This window comes from Panthera tigris, chromosome C1 (assembly GCF_018350195.1).
Source record: "Panthera tigris isolate Pti1 chromosome C1, P.tigris_Pti1_mat1.1, whole genome shotgun sequence".
NCBI classification, from domain to species: Eukaryota; Metazoa; Chordata; class Mammalia; order Carnivora; family Felidae; genus Panthera; species Panthera tigris.
In genome coordinates, this window is record NC_056667.1 from 158,641,925 (window position 1) to 158,662,117 (window position 20,193).

General features: G+C 39.2%; 1 protein-coding gene across 13 annotated transcripts in view; it reads right to left on the reverse strand.

The window, feature by feature from the left end:
• Positions 1-1,673: 1,673 nt before the first annotated feature.
• METTL8 (methyltransferase 8, methylcytidine) overlaps positions 1,674-20,193 on the reverse strand; it is a 96,833-nt gene continuing 78,313 nt past the window's right edge. For 6 of the 13 annotated variants that reach the window (XM_042994684.1, XM_042994693.1, XM_042994683.1 and 3 more), the window contains 5 exons: positions 19,841-19,980; positions 15,397-15,503; positions 15,206-15,271; positions 14,169-14,475; positions 1,674-4,083 (listed from right to left, as the gene is read on the reverse strand). In XM_042994684.1, the coding sequence (XP_042850618.1) occupies positions 14,285-14,475; positions 15,206-15,271; positions 15,397-15,503; positions 19,841-19,980 (504 nt within the window). In that variant the 3' untranslated portion in view covers positions 1,674-4,083; positions 14,169-14,284. Of the gene's footprint in view, positions 4,084-14,100; positions 14,476-15,205; positions 15,272-15,396; positions 15,504-19,836; positions 19,981-20,193 lie in introns of those variants that run through there. The other 7 variants (XM_042994692.1, XM_042994690.1, XM_042994689.1 and 4 more) reach the window with 7 other exon arrangements.

Here is a 20,193-nt window from a genome sequence, read left to right on the forward strand (position 1 = left end):
TCATCTGTTGATGGACACGTGGGTTGTTTCCATCTTTTGCGAATAATGCTGCTATATACATGGATGTACAAATATCATTTTGGGTCCCTGCTTTCAATTATTTTGGGTATATAACAAGAGGTGGGATTTCTGGTCATATGGTAATTCTATCTTTCATTTTTTGAGACACCACCATCCACCATAATGTTTCCATAAGTGCTGCACCATTTTACCTTCCCATCAATAGTGTATAAGCATTCTAATTTCTCCATATCCTTGCCAACATTTATTTTCTGCTTCTTGGTGGTCTTCATCCTAATAGGTGTGAGGTGCCATCCCACTGCTTTTTAAATTAGTGATGTCCAACACCTACCTGCCATCTGAGTGCCTTCTCCAAAGAAATGTCTATTTAAGTCCTCTGCTTATTTTATAATAGGGTAGTTTCGGTTTTTGTTGTTGAGTTGTAGGAGTTCTTTATATATTCTGGATATTAACCCCTTATCAAATACACAATTTGTGAACATTTTCTCCCATTCTGTGGATCACCCTTTCACTATGTTGAGTATGTCCTTTGACGTACAGATTTTTTTATTTTGATGTAGCCCAGTTGATCTTTTTGGATTACAAAAAGATTCTTTTGTTGTTTGTGCTTTTGGTGTCATTTTCCAAGTAATCACTGTAAAACTTGTGTTATGAAGCTTTTCTCTTGTTTTCTTCTAAGAGTTTTATAGTTTTAAGACTTACGTTAAGTTTTTTTTTTTTTTAATCCATTTTGAGTTCATTTTTCTGTTTTACAAATGAAGGGTCCAACTTAATCCTTTTGCAAGTGGATATTCAGTTTTCCCAACATAATTTATTGAGAAGATTGTCCTTTCCCTATTGAATGGTGTTGGCACCCTTTAAAAAAATCATTTGATCATATATATGCAAGGTTTATTTCTGGGCTCCACAGGGGCTAATTTTTGAGTTTATGTGAGACTCAGGTGATAAATGTGACCAAAGGTAAGCCAGACCGGGTTCCCTGCTTGGAGGATCAGGTGAATGGTGTACGTGCAAGGAGTGGGGCTTTGTAGCACTATTACTAGGGAGAGTCTTGTAGATCTCTTGAAGGCAGCCCAGATATCATCTCAGTCGTGACCAGTTAGATGGATTGTGGTGATGCTGAATGGTGCTGAGAGATACGGTGAGTGGAAGCCCTAAATGCTGTGAAGGAGGTGGTCTGTGTAGAGTTATGGGTAGTATTATTAAAAGTGATCTTGGACAACAGAGGGTATATGGTACAGGGGCTACATCTTGAGGACTTTTTTTCACATGCTTTGTTTGTCTTTCACTGGGTATCACACGACTAGATTTGTTCATGGAGGGCCTTGGAAAGGGTCTCAAACATGAGGATGCCAACTGATATGGTACAGTAGGGTAGACTGTGGCAGTGCTGGCCAGTGGAGCCAAGAGGTTTAAGTAGGTGCCTGGAGCTAGGCAATTTACGTGAGAGATAGTTGCCACAACTCAGACAAATGGGCATCCGGCCTAAGTTGCAGGCATCTAAGAAGCAAGGGCCCAGGACTTATTCACCCTAGTATTGTCAGTGTCCAACACAGTTTCTGGAACACAGTGGGTGCTTAATAAATGTTTGAACGGAATTGAATCTAAGCCAAGGAAACAGAAATGACTTTCTGAAATAAAAAACTCAACTCTTCATAGTTAGGAACAGTTTCTTATGGCTAATTTATTTATATTGCAGAAAGAGTCCATTTCTCCTCCTCTCCCCAAAAGAGACAAAGACTTGATCACCATCCTTTGTTAAAAAAAAAAAAAAACACAACTATTAGTGATAGATTAATAATGATCACTTATTAAGCACCAATCATCTCCAGGCACCATGCCTTACATTTGATGTGCTTTGTATTTTGTATTTGCAACAATCTTCAGGTAAGCAATATTGTCTCCAATTTATAGTTTAGGACACTGAGGCTCAGATACCCAGATGGGTCCTGTGTTTCTTCTCTGAGAACCCTTTTTGCCTGTTCCTCCCTGGGAACTATCATTCTCATCTTCTAGTGTGCTCTTCTTCTAGGACAAATAAACATTTTCTTTAGCTTCTAAACACAGCCTTATAAATAAACTATTAATAATCTTATCTATCTCTGGCTTCCCCAAGTTCCCCACGTTCTTTGAGTTTGGCATCAACTCTGTCTTTAAAACACCATTCAGTGGGGGAAAAAATCACAAGTTTTAACTTCAACACAAGAATAATAGAATCATCTCCCTTCCCTTTTAAATCGGGATAGAAACTATTAAGCACCTATTCACATATTCACAAAAAGCTATTTTTTAAAAAATGAACAAGTAAAAGGAACAATAATCACCAGAAATCCTGGTGAGAGCTGGGTGGTGTGGTGTGGTTTTGGGTGCTTAATACAACCAAGTGTGTAAAAAGGATACCAGGCAACAGCACTGAGCACCTGAACTACACATTTTCTAGGTGCACAAGCCGGGTCCTGGTGCTGTACACCCAAAGGTGAAGGGACACAGGGTTCAGGAGGTGAAGCAGAACAAATACTGTGATGTGGGTTTAGTCGTCTCCCGTGGTCTAGAGTAGGGCAGCTCAAGGTGTGGGCTGTGGGCAGATGCTAGTCTGTTTTATTGCCAGCCTGTGTCAAGGTAAGTAGAGAAACTGAATAAATTTACGTCTGTTGAATCTAATAAAAATCTTGGGCTTGTATATTACCCATCTTTATTTTCTCCTGTTCATCCCTTTATTTCCAAACACCAGAGCAGCGCTTGACATGTAGCTGGTATACACTGGCTGCCTGGGAGATAATAAGGAGAGATTGCTGGGGAGAGGGCAGAGACTAGGAAACACAATGCCAGGAACTGGAGGATGTCTTTTTTTTTTTTTTTTTTTTCCTAGTAATTTATCTTTGAAAAGTATTGGTCTATGACAGGTTGCAAATAGGCAAAACAAAACAAAAGGCAACAACTCATCCTTTACCTCAGATAGTTTGAGAAGTGCTGGGCTAGAGCCAGTTATTTGTTTTGCAAGTCAATATAGAAGCGGGGCTTGGCAGAGTTGTTAGATCTCCTGACCATTTATTTAGCAGTCTAGTAAAGATTTAAGTGTAGTAGGGTTTCCAGAATAATTCACTGGTAATACCTTTGGAAACTCACTTTTAGTTCCCAGCATTCCAACTGTCTACATGTGTCAGTGCATACCCTGAAGATTCCATCCATCACCAAGGCAGGTGCTCATAGACCTCGTCCACTGCCGCAGGATTATAGGTAAATGCTGAACAACTAGTGAAGGGGTAGCTCTCTAAGCCTACTACTCAGCAAGTCACAAAGGGCATAGTAGAGTCCACTCCACATTGCTCTAGCCTCAGTAGATGTGGCATAAGTTTACTAGGCACTTATAAACATTTCAGGTAACGCCCACTCCTGTTGTTTCTTGCCATGTGGAGGGACCCACCTGGTTTCTTTAATCCTGCTTTCTTCATTCCTGAGAGAGGTAGAGTACCTTATACAGGTGAATTTGGGAAACGAATTAGGCATGCTTAACCTAGTCCTCCTCCTCTCTCTCTCTCTCGGAAACTGGCTACTCTGTAAGAGGCTGTACAGGGGCAGACCCCCATGAGCACAGTCAATCTGTGGGTCTTGATTCCTGGATTGAATAGTAGGAAGCCAATTTTTCCCATGTACCCTGGGCCATTTTTCTCCAGTATCAGCTTCTCTCAGCTGGTTTGAAGTTTGGGCAGGAACACAGAGATATTTTGGGGGCTTCTCTCAAACCTAACTAAATGGTGGTGACTATACATTGAGGCCTTGTCTCATAGGCTATGCTGGCCTGCATTCTTCACGTGCCTTCCATTAATCTTCTCGCAGAGGGTCAGAAGATCATGAATTACTTGGTGACTACATCATATTGATATGTAATCTGTACCTTCCTCTGTCATACTGGTGAATGAGGGCAATCTTCTGGCTCAATGTCCCCTTCTGCCTGCACTTCTCTGGGTGTGTTTCTCCTAAAGCTGTGTCCCATCTTTCCAGGTTTTTGAAGATCAATAAATTCATACTTTGTGACACATCATGATGAAAAACATAAGGGTCCTGGAATCAAAAGGAAGAATCAGATAAAAGGGAGTCTTTGCTCTTCCAAAAGGTATCAAGAACAAAATGTCTTACTAGCTGTTTCTATGGTATAATTCAGGTAAACAGGAAAAAGCTCATGGCCTCTCCAGCCTTTCCATTTCCAAGGCCAACTTAGGGCTCTTTTTTGGCTCTTTCTGAGCTAGGCCAGGGGGCATTTAAGTTTACAGCCCATTTCTCTGAGATTCAGTTACAAGTCACTCTTGCTATAATTTTCTCTGACCTTGCATTTTTCTTTGGGTCACTGGAGCAGTATTTGGTTAATCTGCCTGTGAACACTGCTTACTTTCTCTAAGCCAGAGTGTGGCTTGCTTCTTCTGGTAGCCCTTGCTAGTGATGACTAGCTATGCCTGGCTGAGGTTGAGAAATGACTGACCCTAGATTCCTTGTCACCATATTGACTCTGTCAACTAGACCCTATTTATGCCCATGGCTTTGTATTTCTTTTCCCCACCCCCAATTATGGCCTTATTACTTTGTATTACAGATTAAGTCCTTAGGGGTGCCTGAGTGACTTAGTCCAAGTGTCTGACTCTTGGTTTTGGCTCATGGTTCATGAGTTTGAGCCCCACATCGGGCTCTGCGATGACAGCCTGGAGCCTGCTTGGGATTCTCTGTCTCTCTCCTCTCTCTGCCCCTTCCATGCTTGTGCTCGCTCTCAAAATAAATAAGTACACTTAAAAAAAGAAAAGACAGTACCCACCCCCTTGATGTAGTTCTTTGTCAGTGTTTTCTATTTTTATCATTCAACTTTGCTAGTCCAAACATATTTTAATGTAAAAATGCATTAATATAGAAAAGCATAGGCTTCAGGTTTGGAAAGTGGTCCCTTTGGAAAGTTACTGACCTCATAGAACTATAAACAAATTCCCCAAGGTAGGATGAACCGAAAGTAACTTATATTCATATACAAACATAATTAAGTATAGATACAGTTGCATAAGTAGAATAAGATTTAATGTAAATGTGCCAAAGAGAAGAAAGAACCAAAAAAAAAAAAATGCATAAAACTTGAAATAAGAAAATGTCCAGAGGCACCTGGGTGGCTCAGTTGGGTGAGTGGCTGACTCTTGGTTTTGGCTCAGGTCATAATCTTACAGTTTGTGAGTTCAAGCCCCACGTCTTGTTCTTCACTGAGCATGGAGCCTGCTTGGGATTCTCTCTCTCCCTCTCTCTGCTCCTCCCCTGCTCACTGGCTCTTGAAATAAATAAACAAACATTAAAAGAAAATGTCCAACTGGGTAATAACCAAAGCTGCATTAACTTAGCAGTCTTGGGGACCCAGAAAGTGAGGCAGCCCAAGCCAAATTCCTCTGGTGTTGCAGGTCCTTCTATACCAGCCCAGGCAACTGGCGATGGAACGAGAGCAGGGGCAAATGTTGTGCAGCACACTGTATTGTAGGTAAAAACCAGCAAACAGGGAATTCATTATTCTTGAAAGTTTCCCTGTGTACATGATCAGCTTCTGCGTGCACTTGGAGGAGACACAACCCTATTAAAATGCCTTTTAAAAAGTCAGAGCTAAATGACTATAAACATTAAAACTTTGAGGAATGGGGGTAAAATCTATGAGGAAAACATCAGCTTATGTATCCAGGGAATGAGCAGAACTTAATTCCCATTCCAGCATGGGGCTGCTGGGCACCAGGCTCCTTCCACTCTGGATAGAAAACAAATCCCCAAGTTGCTACTGAGCCAAACTTTAAAGGCCAGTCAGGAAATGAGCAGCACTCCCGAATGGGAAAGACTGGATCAGTGTTTTTTCTAAAGTAAACAAAAGATCTGCAAAAGTATTTCCTTGCACTATTTGGCAAGAGAAAGAAGCACCTGGAGAGTGAGTTAGGATGAGAAACCATATAAGACATGGGAGTAAAACAAGGATGGTTATAATGAAGCTTTGTCTCACTAATCTCCAGAGCCCAAGTGTTCTATTAGGAAACAAAGCTGCAAATGAAGAGACACTCAGAAAGACTGGTTGATTAAGAATATATTCAGGGAAAGGATAAATAGAATAAATGCTTTTCTGGATCTCGAATTGCATCCTTCATTTGGATTTCTTAAAAACTTTAAAAATATCTTCTAGAGAGTCAAAGTGGAATATATACATTAAAATAAATGAGGGCTGTGAAGGAAGAAGTATGAGCAATGAAAAAAGCAATTATCCTTGGAGACAGAAATTTCCTTGCTTCAATGCAGCATGTGACGCTGGCAATTTCAGCCATTCTCTTTCAGGTGCTTTTCAGTGTGAGTTCCAAATGCTGCTTGAGGGGACTCGGTCTCAGTTACCTGAGGGACTGGGGCATAACTAAAGATGTATGGAGAGCTATCACATTCTTTACGCCAAACATTCTGTTCAGTAGGATAGCCTCAGGAGGAAGATAAGTCACCCTTGGGAGACAGGTAAGAGAAATGAGGCAGCAATTGCATAGCGTTGACTGTGGTAAGTACATAGCATTAAAACAAAACAGAACAACAACAAAAACCCCAAAAAACCTCAAAGGCATCTCATCATTAATTTTATGAAGTCACACAGTTTTGGCTCTTTTTCCCAATGAAAAAGGCTGAAAGACTTGAAGTGTGATTGCCATTCCTCAATGATTCTGAAACAACCAATAATCAATACATAAAGATTAACGGAGAAAGAAAATTCATTTCTGCTCTTTGTGCAAGGAGCTAGGAAGTGTCACATAAGGGAGCAATGGACTGAAAAAACTGCCAAAAAACTTGTATAAGCCTAACAAAACTTACAGTTTTCCTGGACCAAACCCATCAGCCCAAGTAGGAGAGATGGTGCTTGGGGCTTTTAAGGAGGCAATCAATGGCTCACTTCATTTGATAGGCAACATCTGATAGAAAAACATGTATTTTCTGGGGCCCAGGCTCAACTTGGTGCCTACCTGCTGGAGAAAATCAAAGATAAAGATGCAAGATAAAGATGTGTCCCTGGGAAGCCAGGGACACAGCTAACTGGACGCTTTTTGTGACTCTCTGAAGTCCATGTGCTCCTAAAGTATTGATTTTTTTTTTCTCCTTATGAAATGTTAACATGTATTTTTATTCATTCACCTGCCTCTAGCTGTTCCTTACTAAAGGTTAAGTGGTTGTGAAACCACATGCACTAGAGAATCCAAAGCAGCTGTTTCAAGCTCTTGAACAAGTAGTGGTGCCTTGTAGTTCCAGGGGAAGAGGCGGGGGGCTCTCTTTGACCACCTGCAGGTTTTACTGTGCTCCATCCATCTCATGCCAACCTGGCTTGCCAGTGTTAGGGTCACTGTGCTCTGAGACACTTCAGAATGGTGCTCTGGGGAGCTGTGTTCTGCAGCCTCCTGGGCCTCTCCAGCAGGTGCACTTGCATTTTCAATTTGATGCTGTTTTTCTTACCCTCTGCCTGCACTCATACACAGAACTATTATTACTTGTTGCTGCATGTTGCTGATTCATACTCGGAGGAAAAAGTAATTTTGTCTTCAACACCTCTTCCCTGTCATTTAAGGCATATGTTAATGAAAGACAGATTTTGGCATCCATTCTCTTTTGCAGCTTTGAAGCCACAATATAAGATTCATTATAACTGAAGATGCAACTGTTATTTTACTTCTATTTATAACAACACCAAAGTCATCTTGCAGGTACCTTTGTGCCTCTCAAATCCCAAACCATATTCCAAGAAATGCTCAACATTTTAGGCTTGAATTGGCATTAATGTACATACAACGTTTTAAATAAAGATGTTTCCACTTGTATTTTATTACTGACAATCCCTGAATTCACATATTTTAGATTATACAAAAGCTGAATCCCTTTGAAGACATGTTAAGGGCTTTTTCAGACTGATTTTTTTTTTTCTTTAAGTGAGGAGTACGCAAGTGATGGGTGCTCTGCTCACTCGGAGGGGAGCCAAATGGAAGCCTGAAGCCTGAAGCCTGAAGCCTGAAGCCTGAAGCCTGAAGCCTGAAGGGGGTGGGGTGAGAACAGAAGTAAACATATGCAGAATGCTGAAAAGAACTGATTGAAAGCTTTTGCTCTGTCATTCCTCTCTTTCCTTTCCTGCTTTTCCTTCCCAGTTTGTGACTGTGGACCAAATGCAACCTACTTATTTCAAAGAATCACTGGATCTGGAATGAGCTGTCACCTTGTAGATTGTCTCATCCAAACTCCTACCCATTGCTATAATTCTCCGCTTGATTCAGGAGCACTTTTTCTCCTCCAGCAGCTTTCCCAGCAGCATTTGAGCCTATCAATTAAAAGTGTGCTGAGGAGACTAGAGGTTTTGCATTCAGTTCTGGGTCCAAACTGTGGCTCTCTCACTGACTTGTGACATCCAGGGCAAGTTATCCCAAATCTCAGGGCCCCTGTCTTATCTGTTAAATGGTTATAATAGAAATGAATTCACAGCAGTCTGAAAATTAAATGAAGTAATAGTTTAATATATAAAACTGTAGTCTATAAAAGACTCAGCACTCAGAGCTAAATTAAGAGTAGCTAAGTGTTGGGGCGCCTGGGTGGCTCAGTCGGTTGGGCGTCCGACTTTGGCTCAGGTCATGATCTCGTGACTTGTCACGCGATTTGTGAGTTCGAGCCCCGTGTCAGGCTCTGTGCTGACAGGAGCCTGGAGCCTGCTTCAGATTCTGTGTCTCCCCCTCTCTTTGTCCCTCCCATGCTCTTACTCTGTCTCTCTATAATAAATAAATGTTAAAAAAAAATTTTTTAATAAAAAAAAAGAGTAGCTAAGTGTTTCAAAAGGAACTAAGACCCAAGCTTTCTTCTGTTGACTCCAAGGCAATATTTTTCCACGGCATCTTACTGTCTTTCTCACAAGGTCTCATGAAACCGCTGAAAAAGTTTCTGTTGCTGGAATACTCTGTATACTGTCTTATAGACTGTAAATGTTGTTACTAATCACAATACCTCACACATATTCAGTGCTTTAGAATTTACAATGCACTTTCACATGTGGGGAGGGAAAATCCACGCCAACATGTCGTCTACGGATGACTAATAGAGGCAGGAAGCAGAAGGAGCAGAGGCTCTGAAAGAGGTCTATTAGTGATGCAAATGTGAAGTTATCTGCACTTGTGAGGAGCATAATAAACATTAAAACCAATTAGAAGTAACAACGAGTGATAAGTTCCAGTTTCAGAATTCGGCTTTGATGAGTTAGAAAACGATAGGAAGACAGCATAAGAGTTTGGGGGCAAGAATTTAGCTAACCTGAAGTTTCAGTCTAAATGATTCAGATGCCCAGGGGGACATCTCTTTGCCTATGGGTGAGGTTTCACAAACTAAAGTAACTATTTAGATTGCATAATGGTAGAAACCTCCGTGTGTTCATAATTCAGAGACAAAGCATATGGACCAGAGTCAAGCAACACAAATAATTTCTCAGAAGTCAACATTAACTTGGTGTTTCAATACAACAAATGTGTCATACTGAATGCAAAACTTTTAATAACAGAAACCGTTACCTTGGCTTTTTTGCAAACTTCTGAGAACAGTTTGTGTAGGAGAGTTTTTACATTTGGAAAATACTCAAAAGCGAATTTTTAGAAGTGTGGAAAAATAGAGGGTGCATTTTTAATACAGAATATTTCATTGTTTCTATCTTGCAAGAAGATGAAGGAACATCTTTTTCGATTAGAAAGAAAACTGTCCTTTTGAAATTCAGCTCCCTCAGAAGAATTTTTAAATTATCAAACTCTGCCTAACTGGTCCTAGCTTTATGTTTATGAAGAAAAAATTAGAAATTTCATGCAGTTATCAAATATTTTAAGCTAATACCCAAGCAGATATATTTGCAACACTTCATGATTTTAAAACAACTCAAACTTATTACTTTCTGGAGGTCAGAACTCTGAAATGGGTCTCACTAATCTAAAATCAAGGTATCGGCAGGGCTGCTTTCCTTCTGGAAAGGCTCCAGGGAAGAATACATTTCCTGTCTTTTTTTTTTCCTTTTAATTTATTTAAATCCAAGTTAGCTAACATATGGTGTAATAATGATTTCAGGAATAGAATTTAGTGATTCATCACTTACAACATTCATTCACCGAGTGCTCGTTCCCACAAGTGCCCTCTTTAATGCCCCCTGTCCATTTAGCCCATCCCCCCACCCAACACCCCTCCAGCAACCCTCAGTTCATTCTCTGTATTTAAGAGTCTCTTATGGTTTGTCTCCCTCTCTGTTTTTATATTATTTTTGCTTCTCTTCCCTCATGTGCATCTATTTTGTATTTTAAATTCTACACGAGTGAAATCATATGATATCTGTCTTTCTCTGACTTATTTGGCTTAACATAATACACTCTAGTTCTATCCACATTGTGGATTGGATTGGAAAGAATTTCATTCTTTTTGATCACTGAATAATATTCTATTGTATATATACCACATCTTCCGTATCTATTCATCAGTTGATGAACATGTGGGCTCTTTCCATACTTTGGCTATTGTCGATAGTGCTGCTATAAACATTGGGGGGCATGTGCCCCTTTGAAACAGCACTCCTGTATCCTTTGGATAAATACCTAGTAGTGCAATTGCTGGGTTGTAGAGTAGTTCTTTTTTTAATTTTTTGAGGAATCCCTACACTGTTTTCCAGAGTGGCTACACCAGTTTGCATTCCCACCAGCAGTGCAAAAGGGTTCCTCCTTCTTTGCATCCTCACCAACATCTGTTGTTGCCTGAGTTAATTTTAGCCATTCTGACAGGTGTGAGGTGGTATACCTCATTATGGTTTTGACTGATATTTCCCTGATGATGAGTGATGTTGAGCATCTTTTCATGAGTCTATTAGCCATCTGGATGTCTTCTTTGGAAAAGTGTCTATTCATGTCTTTTGACCATTTCTCCACTGGATTGTTTTTTTGAGTGTTGATTTTGATAAGTTCTTTATAGATTTTGGATACTAACGCTTTATCTGATATGTCATTTGCAAATATCTTCTCCCATTCCATTGACTGCCTTTTAGTTTTGCTGATTGTTTCCTTCACTGTGCAGAAGCTTTTTATCTTGATGAGGTCCCAATAGTTCATTTTTGCTTTTGTTTCCCTTGCCTCCAGAGACATGTCAAGTAAGAAATTGCTGCAGCCAAAGTCAAAGAGATTGTTGCCTGCTTTCTCCTCAAGGATTTTGATGGCTTCCTGTCTTACATTTAGGTCTTTCATCCATTTTGAGTTTATTTTTGTGTATGGTGTAAGAAAGTGGTCCAGGTTCATTCTTCTGCATGTTGCTGTCCAGTTCTCCCAGCACCATTTGCTGAAGAGATTGTCTTTTTTCCATTGGATATTCTTTCCTGCTTTGTCAAAGATTTGTTGGCCATACATTTGTGGGGCCATTTCTGGGTTCTCTATTCTGTTCCACTGATCTGAGTGTCTGTTTTTGTGCCAGTACCATACTGTCTTGATGATTACAGCTTTGTAATACAGCTTGAAGTATTGTGATGCCTCCAGCTTTGGTTTTCTTTTTCAGGGCTGCTTTGGCTATTTGGGGTCTTTTCTGGTTCTATATGAATTTTAGGATTGTTTGTTCTAGCTCTGTGAAGAATGCTGGTGGTATTTTATAGGGATTGCCACATGATTTTTTATTATCTATAGGCAAAAGGTTACCCCCCCACTCCTTTTTTTTTTTTTTTCCCCTCTGCCAAAAATCTGTTATTTTGTCTAGCAGCAACTTTAAGTAGGGGGCTGATTTAGGTGGGCTAAGCAAGAGAAGGACTGACCAGACAAGCAGAAGACACTGGTAGAAATGACCTATTGAGCAGCCATGTGGATTAAGAGGTCTATGCTAGACGGAGCCCAAAAGAGCCCAGTTTGTGTCTCACAGTCCAAATTTGGTTGATGTATTTTTGAAGTTTCTAAAGGTTAACTACATGCTATAATACATTATAGAAAGACACAAAGCTGAATTTTACTGTGCCAGTCAAAAGCCTGGCTTGAATCTGCTATTTAGGACTGAGAGAGAGAGAGAGAGAGAGAGAGAGAGAGAGAGAGAATGATTTACATGTGTGAGGATGTGAGAATGATTTTATCTTCTGTTGTTTTTAAAACCACCTTAGGCCATGATTTTTAAATTGAGACACAAGAAGATCTACTGGGGTTCCCATAGCAACATTAACTTATCTAACTGCCCTTGTTGTATGTAATACGTTCATTAGTTTGGCTTTAAATGTACACTTTAATTATGAAATACAACAGAGTGAAGAGTCTCAGGCAAATTTCAACTTTTGGATTATTGACGTAAGCATATTTAAACAGAAACCTTAATATTGTACTTCTGAGGAATTGCTACCAAGGCAAGTATATGCAAAAAGCTTGTGATCCTCGTTGCTCCCACGTCTGACCTCACTGCATTCCATTCTACATAAGATGCCCTAATCTCTCTAAATATATTCATAACATGCTATCAGTAGGATAAAACAGAAACAAAGAAACAAACTTCAGATTGCTCCAATCCAGAGACTAGAACCCAAAGTGTCCTCCCCCTTTTTTTCAAAATTTATTTATTTTGAGAGAGACAGAGAGTGAGTGCAAGCAGGGGAGGGGCAGAAAGAGAGAATCTCAAGCAGGCTCCATGCTGTCAGCACAGAGCCCGACGTGGGGCCTCCATCCCACAAACCGTGAGATCATAACCTGAGTAGAAATCAAGAGTTGGATGCTTAACTGACTGAGCCACCCAAGCGACCCCCCAAAATGTGCTCTTCTATTCAAAGCTGTCTATAAGCTGACCTCCCTATCTTCTGTCCATGATTCCTCATCTCGAATGGTCCATACCAAACACACTTGTTTTTCATCATCTTCTGAGAGCACATGTTCAAGGACTAGCCTCACACCCACCTCCCCCAGAATGCTGATACTTCCCCTTTCCTTCCCACCAGCTAATCTTTCTCTCTCTTTGGAACCACTATTGCTGCTGCTACCACTACTACGTGACATGTTTATGACTAGGCAGCATCCCTCTTCTCTTTTTTTGATAACAAGGTCTTCATTCTCCTTTGAGGAACTTTTCTCCACTCCATACATTCAGTCGCATCGTCAATGAAGCCACCCTGCCCCAACCTGTCAAGAGATGAATCCATGACCCAAGTGGGACCAATCACATTCTTACAGAAAACTGAATTTTAAGTGAATTCAAAAAGGAAAAAACAGTGGGAACTAAATTTTTCCCATGGTGGTCCTTCAAGAGACTATCCATTTCTTCCAGATTTCTGTGGCTCATAACCAAAGTCCACTAGCTGATAAGTTCCCTATTTGAGTACCTGTTCATATATTATCAGAGATTGTGATTGAGAGGCTTGGGATGTGCACATTTTTCTTTGCCAGCCAGATCCTATTTATGCTCCCTGAAGACAGGACTGAGTCTTTGTTGTATTACTCCATATAATTTCACACAATGTAAGTACCCAGTAGATGTTGTATAACAAATGAAAAACCAATCTTAGAAACTCTGTTTTTACAAAGTACAATTTGAAAGCCAACTTATACCCTTTTTGAGGCAAGGTGGTAAATAAATTTTTAATTGCTACAATTTAAGAATTTTCTCGTGTATAGCAGTTGTCTTAAAGAGAGATTACAACTTGTCTGCCTAAGAATAGCCTGAAAATAATGTTAGCTTGGGTCATACTTCCCCAATTTTAGGAAAGGAAAGAGAAACTAACATTCTATTTCAGACATTAGTTTCTGAATCAAAAAAAAAAAAAAAAAGAGTTTTGGGAAAAAACAGACAACAACAAAACAAACACCTTAGTCTTGGTTTTGTGACTGGCCAAGGAAACAAGGAGAGCTGCCTTTCCGCTATCAGATAAGAGAGGAAGAGAATTTAACTGTGTTAGACTAATGTATAAATAGATGTTTTTTTCCCACTTCTAAAAAATGGCAGGGTATAGTTTCTCAGAATCATCTGACTTATATCAGTCATTTAACTGAATGCTTATAAAATTCAAAGAACAAACAAAATGGTTAGACACAATAAACCCAAACAAGCTTGAGCACAGAATATGGTATACTCTTCCAAATCATTTACAAGTGCTTAAAATGAACAAAAGAGCTCACCCATGATAAACAGCAGGATATACAAATTCTCTTGTCTTCCCTTTCAAAAATGAAAGATTTACAGAAGTCTTTGAATAGTGTAATCCTCTGGTTTGTACCTTAACATGATGCATAACTCAGCCATGAGAAAGGAGTGGTGATACCAATTTGGAGGGTTTTTGAGTCAAGTGTAATGGTTTCTGGAATTTGCCTTGAACCCACACTCGGTGCATTTTCACTTGTTTTTTCCTATTAACTTGTAAGCGACGATCAACCAGATTTTGCTTCTCATCTAACCCAGCCTTGCAGAACATAGTGTGGACTTCCCCTGTTGAGACAAAAGTGGCAATCAAATGTATATGTGACTGGGGCTTGGTGGGGGGAAAAGGAGACAGTCAAGAACAATGGAATGACTGACCATCTAAATTTCATTTAAACCAAGAAACTCTCTAGTACAAATTAGTTAAGGAAACCTGTGAAACCAAATAGGTTTCTTCTACTTCACAGAAATATACCAATATACACAGTTTAACATAGCAGGCATAAATAGATATACATTACTTACTACTGGTTGCAAATTTAAATATTTTGAAAGGTGCCCTCTGTTCTGAGTTTTTGTTAGTTTGCAGAGACCCCAAATGGCACATTTTAAAAGTGCTCACATAAGTTTGGAGAAAATCCTTGCATGCAGAATTCATTTTAAAAGTTTTTTTTTTTTTTTTTTTTTTTTAAAGGAGAAATTGACAAGAGACAAGTAATTTTCTATGGACTCTTAAAATCAAATTCCCTCCTTTGGCTGTGGTATGTCATCAGCTTCTTCATATCGGGGCTAACAGTACTTCCAAAATGGAACAGACTACATCTTCATTTGGGTATAAGATGAAACAAGTGATTCTTTTAAAGCAGTTTCAGCTGGGAAAAGATTAAAAGGCAAAAAGGCCATTTTCAAGCTTTCATGTAGAACAGCTACAGTGTGGTGACAGACTAACCAAAGAGTTTTTTTTTTTTTTTTTTTTTTTTTTTTACAGCTAATTATTTCCCCTTATAGATAAGCATACCTTTCGTAAAGAAATATGCTCTGGTACCATCTCCTCGCACATAAAAATTTTCAGATAAGCAATGACCTAAAAAAAATAATTGCGATCAGAGAAACCTAGTATTCCTTCAAACAAAAGAAACAAAAACTTGAAATAAAATATAAACAAAGCATTCTTTAAAACACATGAAAATAACTCCAAGCTGAATATACCCCTTTTAAAACGAAGCTGAGTCTTATCATATCTTCCATAGTCCCGAAATAGCAGCATTCCCCCAGGCTTCAGTAACTTGGACAGTCGGTTTATAACACCTTGCATCCTTTGAAAACAAAGCAAGACACTGTTTACAGAAATCTTGTTTTACATGCCACATCCTAACCTTCTTAGAGATAAAATAAGGAAAGCTCGATGGGGCCAAAAAATCTAACCCACAAAAATAAGGGCAACAAAAATATATATATTTTGTATAGAAAGGAAAAAGGGTACCAACTTGCTAAATGATAAGAATCAAAAGGCCTAGACTATCAAGTAATCACCCAAATGACAAGAGTGGTGACTTCAGAGAGCTTGATATATGATGTCAAAGCTGCCCTGCAAAACCACAGATGGCTCCTGATATTTACATCAAGTTAAGGTAGTTCCAAGGCAGATAAACACTGAAGTTGCTTCATTTTCCTTGAAGATAAAAAAATATTGTAGAGCTATTCCAAATTGCACATATCTAAACAGAGATCATCTTTCCTCCCAGACTAGCTCCTTCTCCTTTATTTAGTTCAAAGGTACCATCATTCATCAAAGTGTTAACACCTCAGAGACATCCTTAACCCCTTTCCTTTTTCTCCTCTTCCACTAACCTCCCCATAACCATCTAGTCATCCAATTCTAGGTGTTCTTTTTTTAACTGATGGCTTTTTTCTCTTTTTTGTTTCCCTTTGGTGCTCCTTTAGTACAAACTTCTACCTCCTTAGGCCTGAAAACACACTACTTCTTAACATGCTTTATTATTCCCCTTGTTAAGTCTTCCTGTATATTACTGATGAATTATTCCGCTTAAAATGATGGTTTTGTCGAATCATCCCTTTGCTCAAAAATGTTCATGATTTTAATCCATAGGATAAGATCTTAATTTCTTAGTTGGGCCCTTGAGATCTCCTACAACTGGTCTCAATCTCTCTAACATCTTTACCATTACTTCTCAATGTGAAGCATCAACTCTCGCCAAACTGTTATATGCTTGGCTCTGAAGCAGTCCATGCCTTCGTTCACATGGTTTCCCCTTAAAGAATTCTCTCCTTCTTACTTTCTGCCTATTTAAATTCTATTCACACTCCACCCCCAGCTCAATACTGGGAAGCCTTTACTTTCTTTCTTTTATTATTTATTCTTTTCATTTGGCTCTCAATCAAATATGACCCCTTGTGACTGCTCTTGGCTTAATGTTTTTGGTTAGGTTTATGGTCTTATGTGTGATTATGGGCCAGAGATGGCAAAGATTTCAGATCTCATATTAATGCCAAGTGACTGACACTGGCTGCCTACAGAGCTCTATTGAGAAGGGCTCTTAGGGCTCACTGGGAATGACAATCAGGGTACAAAATCAGTTATCAGTGTCTGCCCTGAGCAGAGAATGGTAAATGGCAGCCTGTGTGCTAAGTCCTCCCCATCTCTGCTTCATCCATGCTACTTAAAGCTTCTAGATTTTTCTTACTTTAAAAATGAGGGTTTCAGATTAGATAATCTGTAAATCCTTCCAGTTAAAACACTGTTCAGTGGAATAATGGAGTGAAAAGCCAGATTTGTGTCAGGTTTTGAAGGAAGTAGTGAGGAAATTAAAGTAACTATGAAAACAAGACAGAAATATAACAGAAAGAGGTGGCATAATTAGATGAAATGCTCTTTTAAAAAACTGGAACATAAGTACATGAAAGGGAAAAAAGAAAAATATTTTTCCTTGTTTATTTTATTACAGGTTATTTTCACACTGTGCTTATGGCCTTAGGCTTTGGCAATTAAAGAAAACTGTATCTAATCCTTAAAATATCCACTTTCAGAAGAAATGTTTTATGTACTGAGAAAAATATCTTTCTGCAACGATTACTAAAACAAGCATGAAACAAAGATGCAGAAAAACAAAGGGCCAAATACAGCCATCTCCGTCTGCAAATCCTTTCTTCCCAATTATCCTTTAATGTCTGGGGTTGTGAGTAAAGGCAAGGGTGGGGAGCTGCTTTTCTTCATCATCCCATCTTGCTTGGCTCAGCGCCAACTTCCAGAGCCACTTCCTGAGAACTGTTGGTGGGAGAGAGCTGGGGGAGATGGACAAGACAATAATGGGTGAAGGCTCCTTTTCTTTCTTTATTCCACTCAGGCCAACTCTGCTATCCTCATCTGCCTCTAGTTGGAGGGTGAGGAAAAGGAAGAAGAGATTTTAAAAAGGAGTGTTTATTGACTACCTACTCTCTGCTTGGATCTGTGGTAAACATATTATACTGTATTTTATTTTAATGATAAGGACAGTTAGCTCTTCTTTTGTAGCCTCCTGTGGCTTATTCCCATTTGGGCTAGGATGCCCAGACTCAAGGTCTAGCAGAATCGCTTGCCATTCGTTTGTGCATGGATTTTCCAAGCTGTCAGGAAGACACTTTTCCAACACTTTCACGGGGCTAAATATATCACTGTCCCAAATGACTCTAAAGATACTGTCCTGCCTTTTCACTTACTACTGCCCTCCTTCTACGCATTCACCCTTTTTTTAGGTCATTTAGACCATTTTAGGCAAGAAAATGGCTAGGGACATGATACATGTAAATTTATTTTATAATAATTACATAGAATGAACATACTATAGAATGACAGTAATCCTTCCAAGACATCTGCTTCCCCTTCTTTTTAACATTCAGTTCAAATCATAAGAAAATACATTATCTAAACTAATTTCAAGTAGTGGTTTTGTGGTCTTATTTGGAATTTAAACACTTCCTGTTACAGGTGTCAAATAGAAAATCTTGTTCTCTATCCACCTACTCCATCCTTTTAACTATTCATTCTTTTAACTATGAGACAAAATACATAGATGACATCTTTCTACCAGTACCTGAATGATGCCAATATTCTACCCAGATTAGTAGAAAGACATAGATTATAGAAACTGGGAGGAAATGTAGCTTCATGGAATGTGATATATCTCACCAGGTACAAATATGTTTCATTTAGATTTATTTGAAAATTTAATTTGTCTTTCAAAAAGCAACCAAAAAGCTCATCTCTGAATGAGAAGTAAAAGGACCGTAAAGGGTCTTAATGATTTTATAATTGCAAAGGAAAACGCACATATTAACCCACTTTCTTTGGGAAAGTGTCACACTCATCAAAGAGTGGTTGATATCAAGTCTGTATCTACCAGCAGAGGAACATTCCTGGAGCTAAATCTACTACCAGAGCAGAAAACCCAATTTTAAGAAAACTTACAAATGCACAACCCTTGACACCACACGTGTCTTAATATACATGAGGTGGCAAAATTCTAAGAGAAGTGATCATTTTAATAGCTGGTAATATGTCTTTCTACTTCCTCTCTGAACAAAAGCTATGTTTACTGTTTCAAAACATTGTGTGAACAGGGCACCTGAGTGGCTCAGTCAGTTAAGCGTCCAACTCTTAGTTTCAGCTCAGGTCATGATGTCGCGGTTCATGGGATCAAGCCCTGTGTCAGGCTCTGCACTGACAGTGTGGGGCCTGCTTGGGATTCTCTCTCTCCTCTTTCTCTCTCTCTCTGCCCCTCTCCCACTCCCACTCCGACTCTCTGTCCCTCTCAAAATAAATAAATGAACTTAAAAAAAAAAAAAAAAACACTATGTGAACAAAAAATCTAAGTCATAAATATTTAAATGACAGCATTAGGCCAACCTTAGATTATAAAGGTCCAAGGTTAATCTGGCAAATCTTGAGTACCCCTAATTCCCTAGAGGGCTTCTTTAAAACACATTCTTTTTTATTAGTTTTCTTTATTTTTGAGAGGCAGAGAGAGACAGAGCACGTGTAGGGGAGGGGCAGAGAGAGAGGGAGACACAGAATCCCAAGCAGGCTCCAGGCTCTGAGCTGTCAGCCCAGAGCCCGATGCAAGGCCCGAACTCACGAACCGAACCGTGAGATCATGACCTGAGCTGAAGTCAGACGCTTAACCGACTGAGCCACCCAGGCGCCCCTAAAACACGTTTTTTTAAAGTCTTGTGACAGACTGGTATGAAGCCAAACAGATTCCCAACCCACCTCTTCACGAACATTCAGTAAGATGCTAAATCAAAGAAAGATGTTTGTTTCTGATCACCAAGTACAATTTCCCTCTTGGGAGTCTATTAGGCTGTTCTGAATTTGTAATCTCCTTAAAGCACTGTCACTTTTAATAGGTATGTGTCTTGCCAGAATATGCTCACTTCACTCTGACAGTGATAGAAAGCTCACTAATGAAGCAGTTTGACCGGTTTCTTTCTAAAAGTCTGAAGAAAGGAAAAACTGCACTTAAAAGGCTGCATGTTATATATGGTATAGTTCACTAAATAATAAAGTCAAGAATTGTCACTTTTGATAGTTCTGAAAACCACGATTGATAAAGGTGCTTTACACATTTGCTTTGCCCTTTCTCGTGTCTTCAGTTACCTGTCAGGATGAATAGAAGAGAGCACAAAGACAAGGAGAATGACGTCCAGGATCCCATCTGGAAAAGGGTACGGTGAATCTTCATCACAAACATCATGAACAAAGGCACAACACTGAGCTGCTCTGTAGGATGAGTGCAACTATCATGATAAAGGAACAATAATAATAAAAAAGCAGTTAGCAGACTTTTAGCATTTTTCTTAAAATAAAGAGATCAAATTTTATATTTCTCCCTAGTGCCTTCCCTCTGTAAATATGAATGCATTTTATTTCAGATTCCATATTCTGTTAGCTTATTTCAAGCTGCCATAAAAAAATTAAGTCTAACACTTGGACTCAACAACAAGTATTCT